Source organism: Carassius auratus, chromosome 3 (assembly GCF_003368295.1).
Source record: "Carassius auratus strain Wakin chromosome 3, ASM336829v1, whole genome shotgun sequence".
NCBI classification, from domain to species: Eukaryota; Metazoa; Chordata; class Actinopteri; order Cypriniformes; family Cyprinidae; genus Carassius; species Carassius auratus.
Genome location: NC_039245.1, coordinates 13,152,059 through 13,172,339, shown reverse-complemented (window position 1 = coordinate 13,172,339; position 20,281 = coordinate 13,152,059). Strand labels below are relative to the sequence as shown.

Sequence of the window (20,281 nt, the reverse complement as noted above, 5' to 3'; positions counted from 1 at the left end):
GTGATGAGTTTCTATTGTTTATTTTTATTTAAATTTTTTTTCAGCAGGGCCATCATCTCTTCCTCATTCCTAGCTCCAGCATGAAAAAACATCAAGGGCTGCACAATGTTGGAAAAAAACTCACAATGCCATATTTAGTTTTTCTGTGATATATACTGCAAATCACCAGATGACTTGAATAATAAAAGAAAAAAAAAAAAAAAAACTGGCGAGTAAATCAACATAGAAAATAAACAATATACATGCATAGATAAATATAATAGAACAAAGATAAACAGCGCTTTATATTTTTCAGGCCAGTCTAACAGTTCTCAGGAACAGAAACTGAATAATCAACTGTAAAATAAAACTGTAACGGCTACACTGTATACATTTAAAGTGTTTTTTCTCTTTGTTTTGTTGATTGATTAACATTCATGACACAGAAAGCATCAGGAACATTAAACTGCTGTGAATCAGTATACGGTTACACATACGTTTGTTTCTTTGTCAGGTGTTTACCTTCATCGAAGTCATAAACAACTGTGTTTATAAGGACACTTGCAGAGACATGCATTTTGCCCCGTTAAGTGTCACTTCAGGCACAAATAGACAAACTGAATTCAGTGTTGAGCTGCACCTGCGTGGCTCTGTGTGTGAGCACAGAAAACAACACCTGTTCAGAATTGAGCTCTATTTTGTGCCTTCTTGCGCTTGAATGTTTAGACAGACAGGACCTGAAACACATGCAAATGATGAACCCTTCATTGTATGATGGTTAAACTTGGCGATTAATCCAAGAATCACCTGTGATTCGAACCCTGGCCCATACGGATTATCGATCACGATACTAAATATCACACATCCTGTGATGTGATTATGAAATATCTTGCTGCCCTAGAAGGTATGATGTTCAAAACATGGAAAAATGTCAATACACCATTATTTGTCAGACAACATTAAGATCGGTTCTTCACTTATCAAACACACTCCCAGTGAAGAGTGAATTACAAAATGAAGTTAGCCAATTTGTTCCCCATGTCCATGTTCACGTCCATTGATCTGAGGACAGGATTGAGTTGTTGTGAGCTGGTGTAGTGTGTGACCCCCGTTGCAGATCATTACCATCGTGTGAACAGCACAATGAGCTCAAGACAGACAGCAGTCATGTAGTCTGAGCAGCAGAGCCATCTGCCGACGGTTGAAGACGTGTAGTCTGAGCGAGGCATGAGATCACATAACATTAAAACACTCTTCAGTCTCATTTACTTAACCGTTTAACTCACTTCCTCTTTAATTCTCAGATACTGACTTGTTCACCAAAGCCTAGCTCAAAAGTTGTAATGACACGAGTAAATAAGACATGTAATGATTGGAAGACTTTAACACTGACTTTTTGTGCACAAGCAAAATAAACTTGAAAGGAGAAGCAGGTTTGAGGCGATCATCAGTAAAGATCCATTTCCACTGATTCACATCAATTATAAAAGCATCAATAAATAAAAGTAGAATATACTCAACAACAAATAAAATACAAAAAAGAGCTTCACAAAAATAATGTTTACTGCATTATACTGTGATTAAGGTGAATAATGTTTGTTTCTTTCATAAACTGAGTTAGAGTAAAGGTAAAACAAAGTTACTTTTATTCAGAGTATTAACAACATTTATTCTCTTTTTAAGGAACATGAAGTAAAAGATCCTTCATCAAACATGAGATGTGTTCTGGAGGTGTGACATCTTTCCGCTTCATTAAAACACGTGAACACTCGTCAGGACCTGCGCTAACTCTCACCTGATCCAACTCTCACAGACACAGTACAAGTGGGAGGCTGTGTGTTCAGTCCTGAAGCAGGAAGTTGTAGATCCCGAAGTTGTTGTCGGTTGGAGAGATCAGCATGTCGGCTCTGGCCTTGTCCAACATCCTGCGCAGGAAGCCCCTCCGTCTGCACCACTCCTGAAGCTCCTCCTCACTGTGAGCGAAGTCACAGCTCGCTCCATCAGCACAGCCCTCATCCAACCTGTCTCAGCCAATGAGGACAAAGAGCACGGTTAACAACACCCCCTTCATCATGCGTGACTGACTGGCTGCAGCTGATGATGGAGCACCTGGGACAGATGGAGAAGCAGGGTCCAGGGAAGCGATGGGACCAGGCCAGGCTCTCGTCCTCTCCCTCTCCGCTGAACACTCGGTGCTTGTGTTTCTCTGAGGAGATGTGCTGCTGCCACTGCCGATCACTGTTACTGTGTTTCCCACACAGAGGACAGTAGAAGTAGTCCTGCGGCACCAACACACACACACACACACACACACCAGCGGCTCCGTCAGCACACGCAGGGACAGTCAACACGAGAACGCTGAGAACGAACGTACCATGGCTTCAGCGAAGTCTGTCGGCATGGTGATCAGCTTCTCCTCCATTGGCTGAGATGGTGAGGTGCAGTCAAATGCTCGGTTCTGATTGGAGGTGGAGAACCAGACGTCAAACACCTGCTGGATGTCTCGGACTGCAGCGGAGAACATGTGAGCTCAATTAAACCATTCATTCATTCAGACAGACCATCTCTAGGAGAATAACATACTGCGCTGGTGACAGTAAGATACATGCTGTTTTAAATTCAGGTTCTTATATCATTGGAATTATTCGCTCAAGATGAACAAAATGTATATCTCCTACTTCAATTTCATCATGAGGGTTTATCCCGATTAAGAAAAAACAGTGCGGAAAGATACTCTGGAGACAAATGTCAATGAAATATCAATATTTCAGGCACTTCACCATGAAGGCACAGGAGATGGCCATTTCTACTTAATGGCTATAATTCTTAAACTGAATGAGATATTTTGACCAAAATTGGTGCATTTATGCATTCACTCAATCTGAGGACACACGTGAAAACTTGCAGAGCTTGGGGAATTTATGCCACTGAAACAGGAAAAAACTTGAATCCAAGTATAGCCCTACTAGTCCGATTGACTTAGGGTTAGGAAATGTCTTTGTCTAAGGTGCCATCATTGCCTATTGTTCACGTGTCTTCAAAGACATGGAAATCATCAGCCAATTAAATTTCAGCAGCTATTGAACAAGGTTAACAGAGGCAGAATGGAAGGGAAATTGGTGGCCACCACCAGGCGGTGCTATATTCATATTTTAGCGAATATTACTGCAATACAATGTTTCACACATTTATCAAACAATATTCATATCAAGCTTTAGATCTCCTCTGCCTGAAGAAATGCTGTCAGTCAAATTGTATGTTGAATATTAGATTTTTAATGGTTGAAACCTACTTAATAAATCCTACTTTTCTAGTCTTGTATGTAGCTGAAATCACTTGACTGCCTAGATCAATAATTATCAAAAAAACTATTTGAACTTTAGTATTTTGATGGCTATAACGGTCATTTACAAATGTTGCCATGACCAAATATACCAAACCTTTTCTATTTCTACATAAACTCCTCAGAACTTCACAAACGTATTAAGAACATGCTTCATTCGACTGCAACTGAACACCAGTGTTGATTGTGTGTTAGATTTGATGCTCACAGCCGTTGTTCTTCATGTACGTCCACAGATCCTTCTCCTCCTGACTGTGAGCGAAACTACAGTTCCCGATGTAGTGACATTTACGCTGCTTCAGCACGTGGACACAGATCTGTGTGGAAACGTTCAGCGTTAGACACCAAGAGCTCGGTTTTCACATCTGAATTGACTGATTTGGAGTTTTATTCACTCCTTTCATTCATTTTATATGGCCCTGCAGTGTAACAAATGAGTTTTTAACAGTACAAGTTCAGTGTATTTTACATCCCTACTTCAAAAAGAGCTAACACACTGATTTCACATACGTCGTATTGTTGAGGAAAGGTCTTGGCGAAAGGCAAAGGTCGCACTGCGACCCACTTCTTCCTCTCATGAGATTTGACCAGTAAAACCCTCCTGTCTTTGGTCCAGCTGAAGAGAGACAGAGGAAGAGAGTGAGACAGCTGTGTGTGTGTGTGTGTGTGTGTGTGTGTGTGTGTGCATCTGTCCGTCCTCTGCACCTGTGTCTAGCTTTAGCAGTGCAGTATTTCAGAGCTCGGTCCGGTTCACTGAGCAGCCCATCTTTCCAGCACTGACTGCACACAAACTTCATCATCAGCTCCAGCCCGTGACCTTTGACCTCAGCACTTCCTGTTCCCTGCACGGGACCCGGCTTCCCATTCGTCTCCTCGGCTCTGCTTGGACTCTTTGATTTAGCAGCAGTGATTTTGTTCGTAGAGTGTGAAGCCACGGCCGCAGGCTGATGGAAACAGAAATCATCATCATATGCTTAGTGAAAGTCTATGTGATTATTAGAGCACCAGGGTAAATAATGAGTAAAAGTACTTCTATTTCTACTCAATAATAACTGAGCTGAGACTCACACGCTGTTTGTTCCAGTGTTTTTTGGACTCCTGCACGATCTCTTCATGGCTGATTCCTGAAAACACAGATGAGTTTAGTAGTTTTTCTGCAGGATCTCACAGAAAACTATCTGTGCGCTGTGATGCTTTCACTGAAATGTCTTGAATAAATGCAGATCATGTTTATTTGAGTTTAGGTTAGTAGTTTGTATATGTAACATTTTGTTGTATTTTAAAATGACATATTGTTGGTCTGTTTAGTATTAATGTGTTAATTTAACGGCACATTTGTTTTTAGAAACATGATTCTTCTTGATTTCTTTGATTGATTGATATGAAGACCTTTTTCTTATTTTGTTTAAATATGTATATATTTTTTTCATTTAGTATTGCCCTCCAGAAAATACTTGCATGTTTCCCAGAAGACGAGATAAGCACAAATTCAAAAGGTCTTCTGTAAATGTGACGTTCAAACACAAACTAATGTTCTTTACACTCTTATACTTCCCTGTCTCTGTTGAGTGAGAGATGTATGTGATGCTGCTGGTGTTGTCTGTGCACCTGTGTCTCTCTGCAGGATCCAGATCTGCAGCTCCATGAGCGAGTGAGCGTAGCAGCAGTCCTTCTTCTTACAGGCCAAAGCCAGCTCTTGACGACACACATCGAACTGACAGCGGGAGCTCAGCGCTCGGATCTTACTGTAGCTCACAGCGCTGCTCTTCATCACATGAACCAGACACCTGACCGGGAGACAGAGAGCACTCATGATCCGTATCATTCAGCTGTGACGTCTTCATTCACACGTCACCATGTTTCTCACGCACTTCTTCTTATCAAACGGATGCGGTGTCGGTGCGTTGGCACACAGAGCCGGATTCTCCTTCCAGCGTTTGCTGATCATTCTGGGTTTGCAGTCAAAACAGGCCTGTGCAAGAACAACACAACACGTGTTTGAGCAGCAGAACGGACAGAGGGGTCAACAGGCCATTGTTACAACTTGTTGAATAGCATTTGTTTTTCATATGTAAATTGATAATTGCATGACAATTGCATGTAGAAAAAATATCACTGGAACCACTAACAAAACAGCCAATAAGTGATAAAAAAAAAAAACATCTACAGCCAATCAGAATCAATCCTTCTTCAAAAAGCTTCTTCATTTAAAGCAGCGGACGACTAAACTGCAATGCACACTTAAAATAAACTGAACGTTAGCATGTGTTTGTGTGGAGCTAATATGGTTATTGGAGGTGAACAGCCCTGAAGATAAAAGAGTAATTAACAGTTGAAATGAACACTTATGGCTGCTATATTGAGATCACATGACCAGCTGAACACTGCTTGCTTCAGTAACACCTCATTTGAAGACTCTGGACTTTACACTGACTTGACTCATGAAATTAGGTGTGTGCTCGTACCTCACAGAGGAACATGAACATGCCCGAGTGTATGTTCAGCAGCTCGACGACGCTGAGTGCTTGTCTCTCATTGGTCGAGAGCGGATTGAAGAGCAGCTCTCTGACCAGTAAGCCACGCCTCTCCTGCGTCCACACGTCTATCTCTTCTTGACAATATGCAAACGTGCATCCCTCACCGTACTTACACACTTGACTCTCCAACACCTCTGCGCACACACACACACACACACACACAGGGAGGATTAATCCACGCTGTGAGCACTAGTTCAGTCACTGACTGGTTCACAGGAGAAGCACCTCTGCAGAGCACGAAGGACGCCTGGAAGTTGTTGCGAGTTGGGCGGGGCCTGATCCGCCTCCAGGGAGAGCTAGCTCCGCCCCTTCTCCTGCACAGCAGAAGATCCTTCTTACATCTGTGAGTCACATCAGACCTCAGCTCAAAATCCAGCACACCTGGACCTGAGGGAGACACACGGACAGATGAGCTAAAGACAGACAGATGGACCAGAATACTAATAGAGTTTCAGATAGAATGATGAACAGAACTAGAGATACAATAGAACTAAAGATAAAGATTTTTATTTGTATAGTGCTTTTTACGATACAAATCATTTCAAAGCAACTTTACAGAAAATTACGTTTCTACAATATTTAGTAGTAGCTTATAAGTGGTGACTGTCAGTTTATGTGCATATGACAGGATTTTTCAGAAAAAGATAGAATGATAAAATGATAAATAAAACAACTATGATAAAACAATAAAATCACCTGTACTGGTGAAGCAGCTGCTGCAGGCTTGAGTGAAATCATGCGTGTGCTCCAGCGGGTTCTTCGACAGCCTGGACAGAGTCGAGATCACGTGACCATTCCTCTGTAACACACACACACACACACACACACTCAGAGTTGCACTAACACTTACACACCTTCAGACTGACAAAAACACAAACCTACCGTATGAGGAGAACCTGTCAGTTTGACCGACGGCAGAAAACTACGACAGTCTTTCCCACCTGACAGAGAAATAAACACACGCTAGAATCTAATCATCATCACGTGTTCAAGGTTATCAGTCGAGCTGAACACGCAGACCTGGCAGACTGAATTCAGACAGTGAGTCGAGCGCGTCTCCTCCCACCACCAGAGGGCGCTGCGGGGACACGAGGGACGGACAGATGAAGTCCAGCGCGTCCAGATCACCGCTGGAAGAGTTGGGGCTCAGCTCAGCTTTAGTGAAGGAGTCCAGAGAGTTCAGCTGACTCCCGAAGGAGGAGAAGAAGGCTGGAGGAAGACGAGGAGACGGGAAGCACAGCAGAGAGCTGGGAACCACTCCACTCTGACAGAATAAAGCAATGAGCCCCAAGAAGCAGTGCATTTATAACAGCTAAGGGACTTTATAATCGACTCGTAACTGTCCGATTACTCCGTGTCCTCACCTGCGATGCGTCTTCCTCTTTAGACATACAGTCCAGCAGACTGTCCAGCTCGTCTCCCATCAGCTCACTGTCCTCCAGCGACTGAGACACGGGCACTGAGAGCGGCACGGCTCCGGACTGACCCAGGGACTCATGGGAGTCACTCACAGGGACCGGCGCGGGCAAGACAGGAGACGGCCAATCAGAGTCAGCTGTACAGAGAAACACTGAACATCAACACAATCAGACTAGACGTGTCTGTGATGAAACACTAGCATACGGTGCACTATATACTGACTTATTTTCTATAACAACAGCATGGAAAACAGCATGCAATTTATCAGTTTCAATTAAGTACCAATTTTTTTTTATTTAATTAATATTGGAAATAGGTATGAAGTCACCAATACTGCATTTATTTGATCAAGAATAAAAATAAAAAGTTAAATATTTTTACAATTTAAATAACTGTTTTCTAACTGAATATATAATATAAAATGTAATTTATTTCTGTGATGTGCAGCTGTATTTTCAGCATCATTCCTCCAGTCTTTAGTGTCACATGATCTTCAGAAATCATTCTGATATTCTAATTTTGAGCGTATTAGAGTGATTAGTCAATGTCTTTACTGTCACTTTTTTAATGCATCCTAATTTTCCTCCTCTATTCGGCAGGCAGTTTTATCAAAAGAGATACTGTCTTTAAAACAAGCGTTCAGGTCCTGCCTTCTCTGGGAATCAGGTGCATGACCTTGGTGTTGAGCTTCAGGAAAACAAGTGTCTAAGAGATATTCAGTGTGTTTGAAATACCTGCAGGGTCAGTCACTTCCTCCAGCCCAACAGAAGAAACCTGCAAACAAACACGAGACGTCTAAATCTACTCATCTCCAGCTAGCTACGGCGTAATGCACAACTGATAATCATGAGAAACAGGTTTAAAATCAAAGGTTTTATATATATATATGTATAGAAATGAAGTCCTGCCTCATCTAGAGGTGCCGGCGTGCCACAGTCGTCCTCAGATCCTGCTGCTTTCTCCCTCTGAAACAGAAGAACAGGTGTCAGGGAAATAATATGATCATCTTTCTGAAACATCTCCTTATTGTACTCAAACATGTTGGTAAAAATATTTCACCAGCACGCACAGGATTCTGGGTACTCACGTGAGAACTGATGTACGCTTTTCTGTTTTTCAAGCCCAGACTGGCTGCGATCTCCTTGGACAAATTACTGACCGTCTGATCCTGAAAACATGAAAACAGAGACACAACCGATAAAATAATGCTTGGCTTAATGAAGCAGATATTCCAGAGGGCAATAAAACATGAAACCACCACTTGTGACCTCCTAAAAGTCTTTAACGGCTGGCCTTTTAATCATTGACTAGCGTTTTACACTTGATCCTAGCAGATGTGTGTTGTGTACCTGCGGTGAGGCCAGCAGACACGCAGTGCTGCACTCATACGCCTCTCTCAGCTTCCCAGACTCCTTCAGACACACGGCTTTACGATATAACGCTTTAGTGCTGTCCTTACACACCTCCAGAGCCAGATCACAGTCCTTCACACCGCTGTCAAACTCGCCCTGACAGACACATCACAAAACATACAAAGCATTGGGAACTGTAAAGACCAAAATCCAGAGACTGATTGAATTCGATCACTTCTGTTAACATGCACACCGGTAAACTGACAACGCAAGTCAGCCGTGTTTACATGACTTAATTAATAAATCAGGTTATTTCCCCTTTAGTCAAAACATAACCACTTGCATACAGTATATGTGTCAGCTGTGATGTTAAATAAAGCTTGGGACGTGTCAGCAGGAAACGTCCAGCTCAAATCATCCTCTCATGCACTTACAGATCAAACACTTCTACTGCACGAGATCTTCTGCCTCATGAACGCTACGTTCACACTGAAGGCGAATCTGTTTTTGTCATGACCGTAGCACAAACTGCATGGAAACTGATCTTTTCGATTCTGACTTGTGCTTCTTCTACATGATGTACTAAATCAGATACAGCTCAGATCATGTCAGAATTCATGTGACTTTTACGTCACTCCAGATCGACGTTCGTCATAATTCTGCGATGACGGGAGACACTTCAAAGACTTTATGTACCCAAAGTTATCAAGACGCATAACTGCTTACTTTATATCCTCTGTGTTTACTTCCATGTTGCCAAATCTAACGTTTCCCAGCAGAATTTGGCTACTGTTTAAAACTACATGGTTTGACGCGACCCCACTAATGTGATGTTTTCCTCCCTGAACATGGATGGGCTAGTTTCAGACTAGTTTTGAGAAACAATTGGGCGGATTTTGTTGTGAAAACCTGGAAACCCCATTCGTATCATTATTTTGCGCATGCGGGTCAGTTCACGACCATGATCCGATCACACTGTGAATCTGATATCAGACACATTTAAGACAACAAACGTGAACAGCTCTACAAAAAAATCTGATCTGAGAAAAAACTAAATTGCCAAAGAGTCTGCGTTTGTGATTGGTTTCCTTCTTCACTGCAAAGTTTGTTTATAGTTTCTAAGTGTAGCTTTCATTCTCCGGCCATTTTATTTAGGCTTCGACATTCCTAAAAGTTGTGATCTGATTATCGTAAAGAGGAAAACCTGTAAGAATCAGAAACGTGTTTGTTGGTCTCAGAGCTTATTTTCTGCAATAATCCCATTGGGTTTAAATCACAAGCATCTGAGTGATGGTAACAACTTCTGTCGCTCTTGGCGTCACATTCACCATGTTCTGATGCACGGCTGCGCGGTTGATGTACAGACTCTCCAGCAGGGCGGCGGGAACCTTCAGCCCCTCGGCTTCAGCGTACAGCGCCACATTGACGGCCTCGCTGAAGTGACCCCGCGCCAGCGTCCAGTCACCCTCTCGAAACGAGGCATTGCCCTCTTCTAAGAGATCACACACCAGCTGAACCACAAACCCCTGACGAACAACAACAGGACAGAAGAAAAGAGAACGTTTTTAACATTTGTTTTGAGTCTCAAACTGGAGACTTCGGAGAGCAAATGTGAATGTGTCTCGATTTGGATAAGCGTGCCAAATATTTCCTCAAGCCTAACCTCATAGCCTTCAGGATCCGGATAAGGCAGAGAACACCTGCAGACACGGATAACAAACCAGAAATCAACATTACGACTGAAATAAGACAGTCAGCAGGAATGACTGATCCTCAAAACACAGTACTTGATGAAGCTCAGTGCTCTCTGGATCTTCTCCCGGCGCTTCTGACGCTCACCGCTCATGTTAGACCATCACAGACCTGGAAAACAAACAAACACGTGTGCAAAGGTCCACGTTTACCAGCTGTTCACCAATACACTCTCAAAAGACACCAATGCTTTTTATGTGAAAGGGTGCATTATTAACCAAACAATGAGTCAAAACCCAGTTGGCTACAGAGACAGCATTATTATTATTATAGCGTTATAAGAACGTTTAGCTAACATTTCTGTTAAGCTACGAAAATGGTATTTCTGAATGATCAAGACTTTTTATTTTTAGAAATCATTAGACAAAACATTAAAGAAACGTTCCATGTTATCATTTTGCAAACAATATGGGAAAGCAGGGCTCGCAAAATGTAAAGATCCCTGGTCGCCCTTTGTGCAGGTCTTAAGATTTTGGTGCCCGTAATTTAGCCCATATTTTAATTTAACTAGCTCAAAAGAATAAAAATAAAGTTTTATTGTCAATCAAAAATATTTTCAATACACGTATATAAACAAATGTGAAGGAAGGAATTGTATTCTCTATTTACAGGGTATTTGCACATTTTTATTTTTTATTTAATGCAATTTATGACCCACTTTAAATGTAAAATGAACACTGTATGAATTTGGTTGGACAATGTCTATGGTAACATACAATACTGAGCCATAAGATGACATGACTTACAGTTCATATACAGGTTTTCACAAAAACAAAAATCTTATACAACTGCATTTCAGCCTTTAAACCATTTTTATGAAAAACGATAAATCAAGCATATAAATTATGTTCATTTAAAATGTATAAATATTACTGTCTTAATTGTTCAGATTTTCTGAAGACGTCTTGAAATTATAAGACATTTCTTATACCACTTAAGTTTGTTACTACTCACTTTAAGAGTTTTTAATGATCCTGGAAAGTTACTTTTTAAAGGATCAAAATACTATCTATGTTGATGCCACGATTTCAAATAAGAGAGGAAGTGACCAATATCGGTATCGGCAGATAAGTGTTTGTTAAAATCAGTATCTGCCCCCCCAAAAAACATTTTGTTTTTATAATCTGAGTCTTATCTTGTCCCTGTCATCCTGTTGGACTGTGAGCTTCTGTCACCGACACAGATTCCTCGTGAGTTCTACGTGTAAACACATAACTGGCACAAGATCTTTCTGACTAACGTTACAGACTGAAACACGCCCAAACTCACACGACTTCACTTCCTCCCACACACAGTTTCCACAAAAACGAAACCGAAGCAGCTGGAAACAAACATCCAGAATGACAACACAATACTCCATAAAGTCGGTCACAAAAGCAGAGGATAAAGGATAAAGTTGACATTAGAATCGCAGCTGTGGACTGGAAAACTTTCCATATGACTCCAGTTAGAGTCTTTACTCACCTGTCTGGAGAAAACCACGACAAACAGCTCTTTCCTCTGACTTTCGAGAGTGTTTGGCTGGCGGTTTGTGTGCAAAACACTAGTGTAACGGCTGACAGATAATTATCTGATCGATCTCAAGACATTTGCCAGTGCATTTCTGTGAACGCTTCCCCGCTGCCTCTCCGTGAACCCGACTAACGTCTCCAGCTAATAACGGCTCGCGGTGACTCCGCCAGAAGGCGCTCGGTGGCTGATAGAGCCCAGTCCCTAATTCAAATAAGTTCAACTCTCTGGATGTTTTTTCGCATTATTGGGAACGTATATAATATAGGAAATGTATTATTTTGAGCATGTTCATTTATAGAATTGATAACCTGGATACAAATTAAAATACACTATATCAAAGATTATAAAATTGTGTCCGAGTAAACCATGTCAAGGAATCAACGAACAACTGTGATTGGTTCATCCTGACCGGCGCTGAGTAAAGTAACACGTATCACGTGACAGTGACAATGTGCTGAATTAACGGTTGTTAAATATTATTTTATCTTAGAACTTTATTTAACTTAATTTTAAACCATTACGTTTTTGTCGTTTATATTTGTTTAGTACTTGTATATGTTGGAAATCAATTAAAAAAACAGTTTAAATTTAACATACTATGCCTTAAACGTTTTAAATAAAATAAATCACTGAATATACTCTCAAAAACACGCATTGACCTGTTTTTTGTTTTAGTAAAAAAAAAAAAAAAAAAAAGAAAACCTGAAACCAATTAGTTTCGGGGTTGAAAAGCAACCCGTGTCAACAGTGTTAGAGTTGCCCAATCCCACAGGAAAACTGCGGTCATGACCTGGCAACACTGGTTAGTTTGTTAAATAAATGGGTCCTTGAGTTTTGGTTGATTACAGTGGCCTTGAATTCCCTCCAAGCAGCGCAGTAACTCTACAATAATTTAGTCACTGTGAATAACGTATTTTTAAGTGATTACACTCACGCCACTCTTTAAACTAATTTAACATTAACATTATTTATAAGAATATTTTACGTTTTAACATGTACAGTAGGTTTACTTGGGATGAAGTTATCAGTGAATTTTAATTAATATTATGAAAATATTTTGATTACTAATTTACATTGTTAATAATAGTAAATAATGTTAGTAAAATGTAGTGGGTTTGATTGTAATGTTTGTCAGATGTTATCTTTATAATACATATGAACTTTGTCTCTTTAACAGGAGAGTTAAAATCATGTTAAACTCTTGTGTCCATGTGTTTTCTTCAGGTGGTGTCCAGATGGAGTCAGATGATGTGGCAGATCTCGCCGACTCATTGGCCAAGTAAGTAAATTCATGCAGTCATGCATCATTTAGACAAAAATAAATCAACGTATTAATTTTTAAACAGCAGGAGAAGACAAATTAGATCTAGTTTGTTCTTGATGTCAAAGGCTAATTTTCTTTTCTTTTTTTTTCTTTTTTTTTTACACATTTAGCTGTCATTTGATAAAATTTAATCAAATTGAGACCAATGTCAGGTTGTGTGACTTGAGTTAATAATAATAATAAAAATAATAAAAAAACGATCCAGATGACATTTAATACAGGTTCGCTTTCAGCAAGAAAAAATATGATTTGTGTCATTCACAAATTTAACATGAAAATGTATCAAATATGAGGTGAGAAATAAAATTAGGAATTATTCTTCAGTAGTTTACACGGGCAAAATCTTTGTGTTCCCCTAGGAATCTTTGGATTTTTCCAAGTAATTTGAATATAAAATTGTATTAAAGTATCATTTTTAAAGTTTGAATATAATTGGTTATACTTTACAGTAAAAAAAACTAAAACAGGAACAGACTAAGTCACAGCACTGGCACAGGCCTTTCAGGTGCTGAACCACATCTGACTCATCCTACAGAATAATATTAATATTTCTCTTGCTTTTCGTTAATTTGGTGTTTTAAAATCTACCTGATTACTGAACTTTGTCATTTGGTGCATGTTGGATGTTTTCAGTTTCTTAGCTGATTGGTCCTTTGGTTTTGGTCCATTGCTTTATCTTCCTCATTGGTCATCTGGTGTTGATCCATTGGTCCATTGCTTTATCTTCTTCATTGGTCATCTGGCGTTGGTCCTTTTGTTCATCCTTTGGCTAGAGTTCTTACTAGACCATATTAGCCCGGTCCTGTCAACACTGAACTGGCTCCCTATCAAACATTGTATAGATTTTAAAATCTTGCTTATTACTTATAAAGCCCTGAATGGTTTATCACCTCAGTATTTGAACAAGTTGTTTTTACATTGTATTCCTCCAAGTCCACTGCATTCTCAAAACTCAGGCAACTATAATACCTAGAATATCAAAATCAACTGCGGGCGACAGATCATTTTCCTATTTAGCGCCTAAACTCTGGAATAAACATTGTTCGGGAGGCAGACACACTCTTGCAGTTTAAATCTAGATTAAAGACCCATCTCTTTAAAGGGGGGGTGAAATGCTCGTTTTCACTCAATATCTTGTTAATCTTGAGTACCTATAGAGTAGTACTGCATCCTTCATAACTCCAAAATGTCTTTAGTTTTATTATATTCATAAGAGAAAGATAGTCTGTACCGATTTTTCCCTGAAAAACACGACCGACTGGAGGCGTGACGTGTGGGCGGAGCTAAAGAATCACGAGCGCGAGTAGGCTTTTGCGTTGAGAGCGTTTGGAAGCTGACATTACCTTGAGGAAACAACCATCATCCAAAACAAACCATGGTTTACAGTCAGATTCAGCGTATATTTATGATCCAGAATCAGATCCCGAGGCTGAAACTGAACGAGAGCAGCAGCAGCAACGACTCGCTCCGAGCGGGGCTTGAACCCGGGTCTCCGGCAGGGGAGGGGACGCACTAACAAGGAGGCAGAGATATTTGAAGCAGTTTTACTCACCGCCTGCGGTTCCAACACATGATCGTGACCCTTTTTCGTTGGGATTGCATCATCCTTAAGAAATAAACGATACGCAAATCCGTCGTCAAACTGGGCGTTGTTTGTAAAAAAAGCATTTTCGAAATGCAGGGAACAAACAAAAACACTTGCACAGCTCCGTTGATGCTCTGTAAAAATAAACTCCATCCACTGGTCCCTTAATGCTGTTTCTCTTTAGATAATCTGTGCAGGGTTGTCTTGCCCTGGCAACCAAAAACACACTTCTTTTGTGACATTTCGCGACACTCTCGCTCTGATCAGTGAAGTCTGTTGTGCTCTCAGTGCTCTGCTATACGGGAGCGTGCGCTCTTCCGGCAGAAGTGCCTCAGGACACATATAAGGAAATTCCGCTCCATCTAACGTCACACAGAGCCATACTCGAAAAAAACTTTCCGAAACTTGTGACAAACCGGAAGAGGTATTTTTGGAACAGAAATACTCCTTCAAACGTACAACTTAATTTTTGAAACTTTGTCCATGTTTAGCATGGGAATCCAACTCTTTAACAGTGTAAAAAACTCAGTATGCATGAAATAGCATTTCACCCCCCCCCCCACCCCATTAACCTGGTTTACACATAACACACTAATGTGCTTGTAATATCCAAATCCGTTAAAGGCTGCATTAATTAAGTAAACTGGAACTGGGAACACTTCCCATAACACGCAATGTACTTGTTACTGTGCATCATTAGAAGAATGGCATATACGCTAATATTAGGTACGATCCACCAAGGAAACAGGAGGGTGAGCTCGACGAAATTACAATCCCCACTGCTTATATCCACGCGTTGAGACGCTTCAGCTGCACCCACTTAGCAGCTGCACCTGTTTCTCTAATGAGTGGGGAGCAAAATTTTTAACTTTGCACATTTCCATCTTTTTCACATTCAAAAAGAAAAGTAAAAACAGACCAGTGAGCAAACATTTCATACCATAGCTTTCTTCAGTTCTCATAGAACAAACAACATTTTCACAATTACAAATTGTTACCAGCTGAGCTTATACAATTAAAGGGTTTTGCCACTGAGCAAAAAATTTTTTATAAAAACCTTAAAGAAAACATGTAAGATCCATTTCTTAATTTATTCCTAAAGTAGACATTGAGGTCAAGATGTTGTCAATCAACAATTCACCAGCCAATGAGAACCCACAGCTTCTAGCCCCGCCCCCTCGAGGGATTTTGATCAAGGATGGTGAACAAAAACAATAGTAAACAAAAACTTCAGAAGTGTAAATGAAAACTCTTGACAGCGCTTTTGTAAGTCCAGATCATCAAAAGAAAGAAGAAAACTGTTAGCAATTAAAGCATACAGTATATTATTTAACAAATTAAGTTCACTAATTGTATTGTTCTTTATTGAAACCAAACAACAAACAAAATATAAAAGTATAAGAGTGTTTCTTTCAATAACCCAACATGAAAAGGAAAAGGTAACTTCATTAAATTCCACAAAAGCCAGAAATAATTTTTTATATACATATTATCATTTCCCACACTGTAAAAAGTAATTGCTGATTCTACTTAAGAAAAACTAGTGAATTTAACTTACTTTGTAAAATTTGTTGAATTAACTTGATTAGACTGTGTACTGTGAACTTAGGTAGTTAAACTAAACAGATCTAGTACAATGTACTTATGATTGTTAAGTGTATTGTACTAAAGGCATGTTCAGCTGTTGCAAATTTCTGGAGCACAGAATTTGCATAGTAATAATAATAATAATGATGAATAATGAAATTAATATTTTTTTTAGTAAATGCCCTACAATTATATATATATATATATATATATATATATATATATATATATATATATATGTGTGAATATATATATATGTGTATATATATATATATATATATATGTGTATATATATATATATATATATATGTGTATATATATATGTGTATATGTGTATATTTATATATATATATATATATATATATATGTGTATATGTGTATATATATATATATATATATATATATACACATACACATACACATACACATACGCACACCCACACGTTTGCATTTATTTATAGGTTCTGAATCTTTTTTTCCTTCCTGCTATATAAAATAACTGGGAAGATTAAAGCTTATTTGCAAGCCCATCAGCTTTCGCTGCTTCACAGTCTATTATATTTTTATTTATAGAGCTTGATATAGTTACTGGCCGTTGGGTAAGTTTCAGCATAAGACAAAACTACTCTTCTAATCGGCTACTTTAATTTCTTAAATGCATTGTCGAATCGCGCATGCGCAATGGAACGGTTTGTGTTAAGAAGACGACGACGAAGAAGAACCTCAGCTCGTGTTCGGGATGAGGCAGCAAAACTAGGTATGCTCTTAACAACCATTTATAAACCTTGATGTCATTGTATTGCGTATAAACACACACACACACACACACACACACACACACACACACGTGTGCGTGTGCGTGTGCATGCATTTATTTATTTATAGATTCTGAACCTTTTTTCCTTCGCGCCATAAAATAACTGGGAAGATTAAAGCTTATTTTCAAGCCCATCAGCTGCTGCTGCTTCACAGTCTATTATATTTTTTTATTAACAGAGCTTGATATAGTTACTGGCCATTGGGTAAGTTTCAGCATAAGACAAAACAACTCTTCTAATAGTCTACTTTAGTTTCTTAAATGCGTTTTCGTCTCGCGCATGCGCAATGGGATGGTGTGTGTTTGAAGAAGACGACGTCGACGAAGAATTTAAGCTCTTGTTCGGGATGGGGCAGTAAAGTTAGGTATGCTCTTGAATAAATACTTATAAATCTTAATGCATTTCGTATAAAAACTCAAATTTAATTTGCTCATTGTACAGTAAGAGGAAAAGGCACACTAAAGTAGTTTTATGTCGAATGAGACCAGTGGCTTTTACTAGTTTGCAAAAATCGTTTTTTACTGAACACTGTTTTTATGTAACGTTACAGTTTATAAACTGTTCGGTAATAAGTTCGGGGTTTATTAAGATGTAAAAACCTGTGCGGCCTTAACGAAACAATTTTCTAGAACGTTCGATGCTCACGTGTCGTTCACATGGAAATTAACAACACGATAAATTAAGATGGCGTAACTAACAAGCAGTTACCTTATTTTGTCTTTTTATTTTGTGTATGCTCAAATCGCATCGTCCACATATCTCTTAGTGGCCCATATGTGACAGTGATAGCACAGGACTGCACAGTTCAAAAGAACGCAGGTGCTCAATGTACCAACATCTCAGATCTTTACACACAAACAGAACATCACTGTTGATGACAAGAATTTTGAAAATCTGTCTGAAATCAGGTAGGCCTGAGCAAGTACCAACATATACAACCATATCTGGATTATACTTGATTCCATCAATGCTCACAGATGATGCAGCGAGGACAGTGTTCTGAACTGCATATTTTTGTCTCAGGAATTCCTGAATGTTCTGAGGGAAAGTTGACATCAAAGTACCCATCATCTTATGAAGCCAGCATGGAGTCCAAAAGGAAAGAGATGGTGGAAGAAATGAAGAAACGTCGTCTTAACGTTGCACTGATAGCCCGGAACATGAATTCTACATTTGCCTTGCGTAGAAAGGAATTGATAGAGAAGGAGCCTGCTGTGAAGAATACAGTGGAAAGGTGGCCAGCCCTCTTCACACATAGTCAGGTAAGTCTTAATTGTTTTCCTATATCATTTCATCTTGAACATTTTCAAAGCAAATTTATCATTAACCAGTTTTGGTGTTAATTCATACTTGGACATTTCAGTGAAAAGTGATTGCTTAATGTCAGTTTGTCCTACTACTTTTTTTTTTTTTAGATCATGGCAGAGTTTAATCGTATATCAGGCAAAAACCTGCAAACTGAATTCTTTCAAAAACTGGACAGATTTACTCCACGTTTCATCGATATCTTCAGGGCTAAAGGTGGAGACATTGGTTCCAAACTTAAGAAGATTCTGCAGCAGATTGAAAATGACGTAAGCTCCTTGACTTATTACAATTCTTTTTCGAAAGCAAAACAAATGTTGCTTTTGCTGTTGTTTTTTGCTCTGTGTTGTGTAAGCGCTATTCAATATACATTTTTATAACTTTGCAGAAATCAAACATCAATGCGGGACGAACAGCCATTCTTCACGGCCTACCACTCCTCCTCGGAGAGGACCCCTCCGATTTTTACAAGACATGTTTTGTAAGTATTTTCTTCTCTGATGATTCTTATTTAACAGGCAAACTGTTCTTCAAACAGTTTTGATATCTAGAAAGAAGAGTTATGAAGGCAAGAAAAACAGTCAGGATACTGAAACAAAGAAAGGGATAGAGAAAAGAAAGTGAAAGATAAATAAGAAATTTAGGGAAAAAGACAGTAAAAGAAGATACATTTTATATTGCATAAATGAGTAAAAAACATTTCTAAGAAAGACATAGTTTTAATTAATATAGCTGGCCTTCAGTTTGTCTTTTCATGCAGTTGTTTGATGTATGTATTCCCCCCTGCATCCACTCCTGTGTCCTGTTTGAAAAGGCCTTTACATTTAGAAATACCATGTTATTAGTTTAGTTTTACATTTTAATGAGAGTATGTGCTCTTAAAGGGATAGTTCACCGCAGAAAAAATTGTCATTTACTTACCCTTATGTTGTTCCAAACCTGTATGAGTTTCTTTCTTCTAGCTGAACACAAAAGAAGATATTTCGAAGAATATCAGTAATCAAACAGTTGAGAGTAGAATTTAATTGACTTCCATAGTATTTTTCCTATTATGGAAGTCAATGTCTACTCTCAACTGTCTGTTTACCAACGTTCATCAAAATATCTTCTTTTCAGTTCAACAGAAGAAAGAAACTCGTGCAGGTTTAGAACAACTTGAGGGTGAGTAAATGAGACACTTTTCATTTTGGGGTGAACTATCCCTTTAAAAGATGTTTTGTGGCTTTCTTTGACCTAATTTTTTTAATGTTTTCCCATTTTTAGGACTGTGATGACAATGAAGACATGTCGGACGTTGAAATCGGTATTCTGACAGTGATTAACCCGAGGGCTCTGCAACTGTACACTACTCCCTGCATTTTGGTGCCACAACAACGGCAATCATTTTGGAAGGTACAGTGTTTGTGGATGATCTTGAAAATCTTCCACAAGCAACGTGTCTGCTCTTGGACTAATTTATGCTCTAAACTTAGAGTATCCTGCAGCACTGAAATGCACATTCGACTTCATACAAAGAGTGATTTTGTCCCTTGGCCACAAGTCACTCAAATCTTAAATCCAATCACTGAAAAATCGCCTGATGCAGTAATAGATCATAGCCATGATGCTAGTTTGAGTGAATAGAAGCTGTCTTTAAGAAAACTAAAGAAATTGTTGAGTACTGTTTTACAGGTACTTCAGTTTTTTCCAATTGTTGAAAAAAAATAATAATCCACATTTAAGAATTTCAAGTTTACTTGTTTGGTTTTAGAATAGTTTTAATATAAGA

At 39.1% G+C, this 20,281-nt stretch overlaps 2 protein-coding genes across 3 annotated transcripts; one reads left to right on the top strand and one right to left on the bottom strand.

The window, feature by feature from the left end:
* Nucleotides 1–35: 35 nt before the first annotated feature.
* zc3h7ba (zinc finger CCCH-type containing 7Ba) lies at nucleotides 36–12,073 on the bottom strand. The gene is made up of 23 exons (XM_026210468.1): nucleotides 11,847–12,073; nucleotides 10,418–10,493; nucleotides 10,294–10,330; nucleotides 9,959–10,156; nucleotides 8,628–8,786; nucleotides 8,366–8,446; nucleotides 8,187–8,243; nucleotides 8,013–8,052; nucleotides 7,224–7,414; nucleotides 6,880–7,123; nucleotides 6,742–6,800; nucleotides 6,556–6,658; nucleotides 6,085–6,246; nucleotides 5,788–5,993; nucleotides 5,194–5,294; nucleotides 4,931–5,109; nucleotides 4,391–4,446; nucleotides 4,028–4,266; nucleotides 3,833–3,938; nucleotides 3,531–3,639; nucleotides 2,354–2,487; nucleotides 2,089–2,258; nucleotides 36–2,000 (listed from the first exon to the last, which is right to left on the bottom strand). The coding sequence occupies exons 2-23, from the start codon at nucleotides 10,474–10,476 to the stop codon at nucleotides 1,820–1,822; spliced, it is 2,871 nt and encodes a 956-aa protein (XP_026066253.1). The 5' UTR covers nucleotides 10,477–10,493; nucleotides 11,847–12,073; the 3' UTR covers nucleotides 36–1,819.
* Nucleotides 12,074–16,842: 4,769 nt separating this feature from the next.
* Nucleotides 16,843–20,217, top strand: LOC113048628 (uncharacterized). 2 transcript variants are annotated; one of them, XM_026210500.1, is made up of 5 exons: nucleotides 16,843–17,147; nucleotides 18,232–18,470; nucleotides 18,624–18,782; nucleotides 18,902–18,994; nucleotides 19,777–20,217. In XM_026210500.1, the coding sequence occupies exons 1-5, from the start codon at nucleotides 17,072–17,074 to the stop codon at nucleotides 20,134–20,136; spliced, it is 927 nt and encodes a 308-aa protein (XP_026066285.1). In that variant the 5' UTR covers nucleotides 16,843–17,071; the 3' UTR covers nucleotides 20,137–20,217. The 2 variants fall into 2 exon arrangements, with proteins under 2 accessions (XP_026066285.1, XP_026066280.1); XM_026210495.1 differs by lacking the exon at nucleotides 16,843–17,147 and adding an exon at nucleotides 17,568–18,116.
* The last annotated feature ends 64 nt before the right edge of the window (nucleotides 20,218–20,281 follow it).

Excerpts from the sequence above, each read along its gene's own strand:
- LOC113048628 (XM_026210495.1), top strand. The coding sequence starts at position 18,035 with ATGTACCAACATCTCAGATCTTTACACACAAACAGAACATCACTGTTG. Across the intron at positions 18,471-18,623 it reads CCCTCTTCACACATAGTCAG|ATCATGGCAGAGTTTAATCG; the intron begins GTAAGTCTTAAT and ends TTTTTTTTTTAG. Across the intron at positions 18,783-18,901 it reads TGCAGCAGATTGAAAATGAC|AAATCAAACATCAATGCGGG; the intron begins GTAAGCTCCTTG and ends ATAACTTTGCAG.
- zc3h7ba (XM_026210468.1), bottom strand. The coding sequence starts at position 10,476 with ATGAGCGGTGAGCGTCAGAAGCGCCGGGAGAAGATCCAGAGAGCACTG. Across the intron at positions 8,244-8,365 it reads AAGCGTACATCAGTTCTCAC|AGGGAGAAAGCAGCAGGATC; the intron begins GTGAGTACCCAG and ends CTTCTGTTTCAG. Across the intron at positions 4,447-4,930 it reads GATCCTGCAGAGAGACACAG|GAATCAGCCATGAAGAGATC; the intron begins GTGCACAGACAA and ends CTGTGTTTTCAG.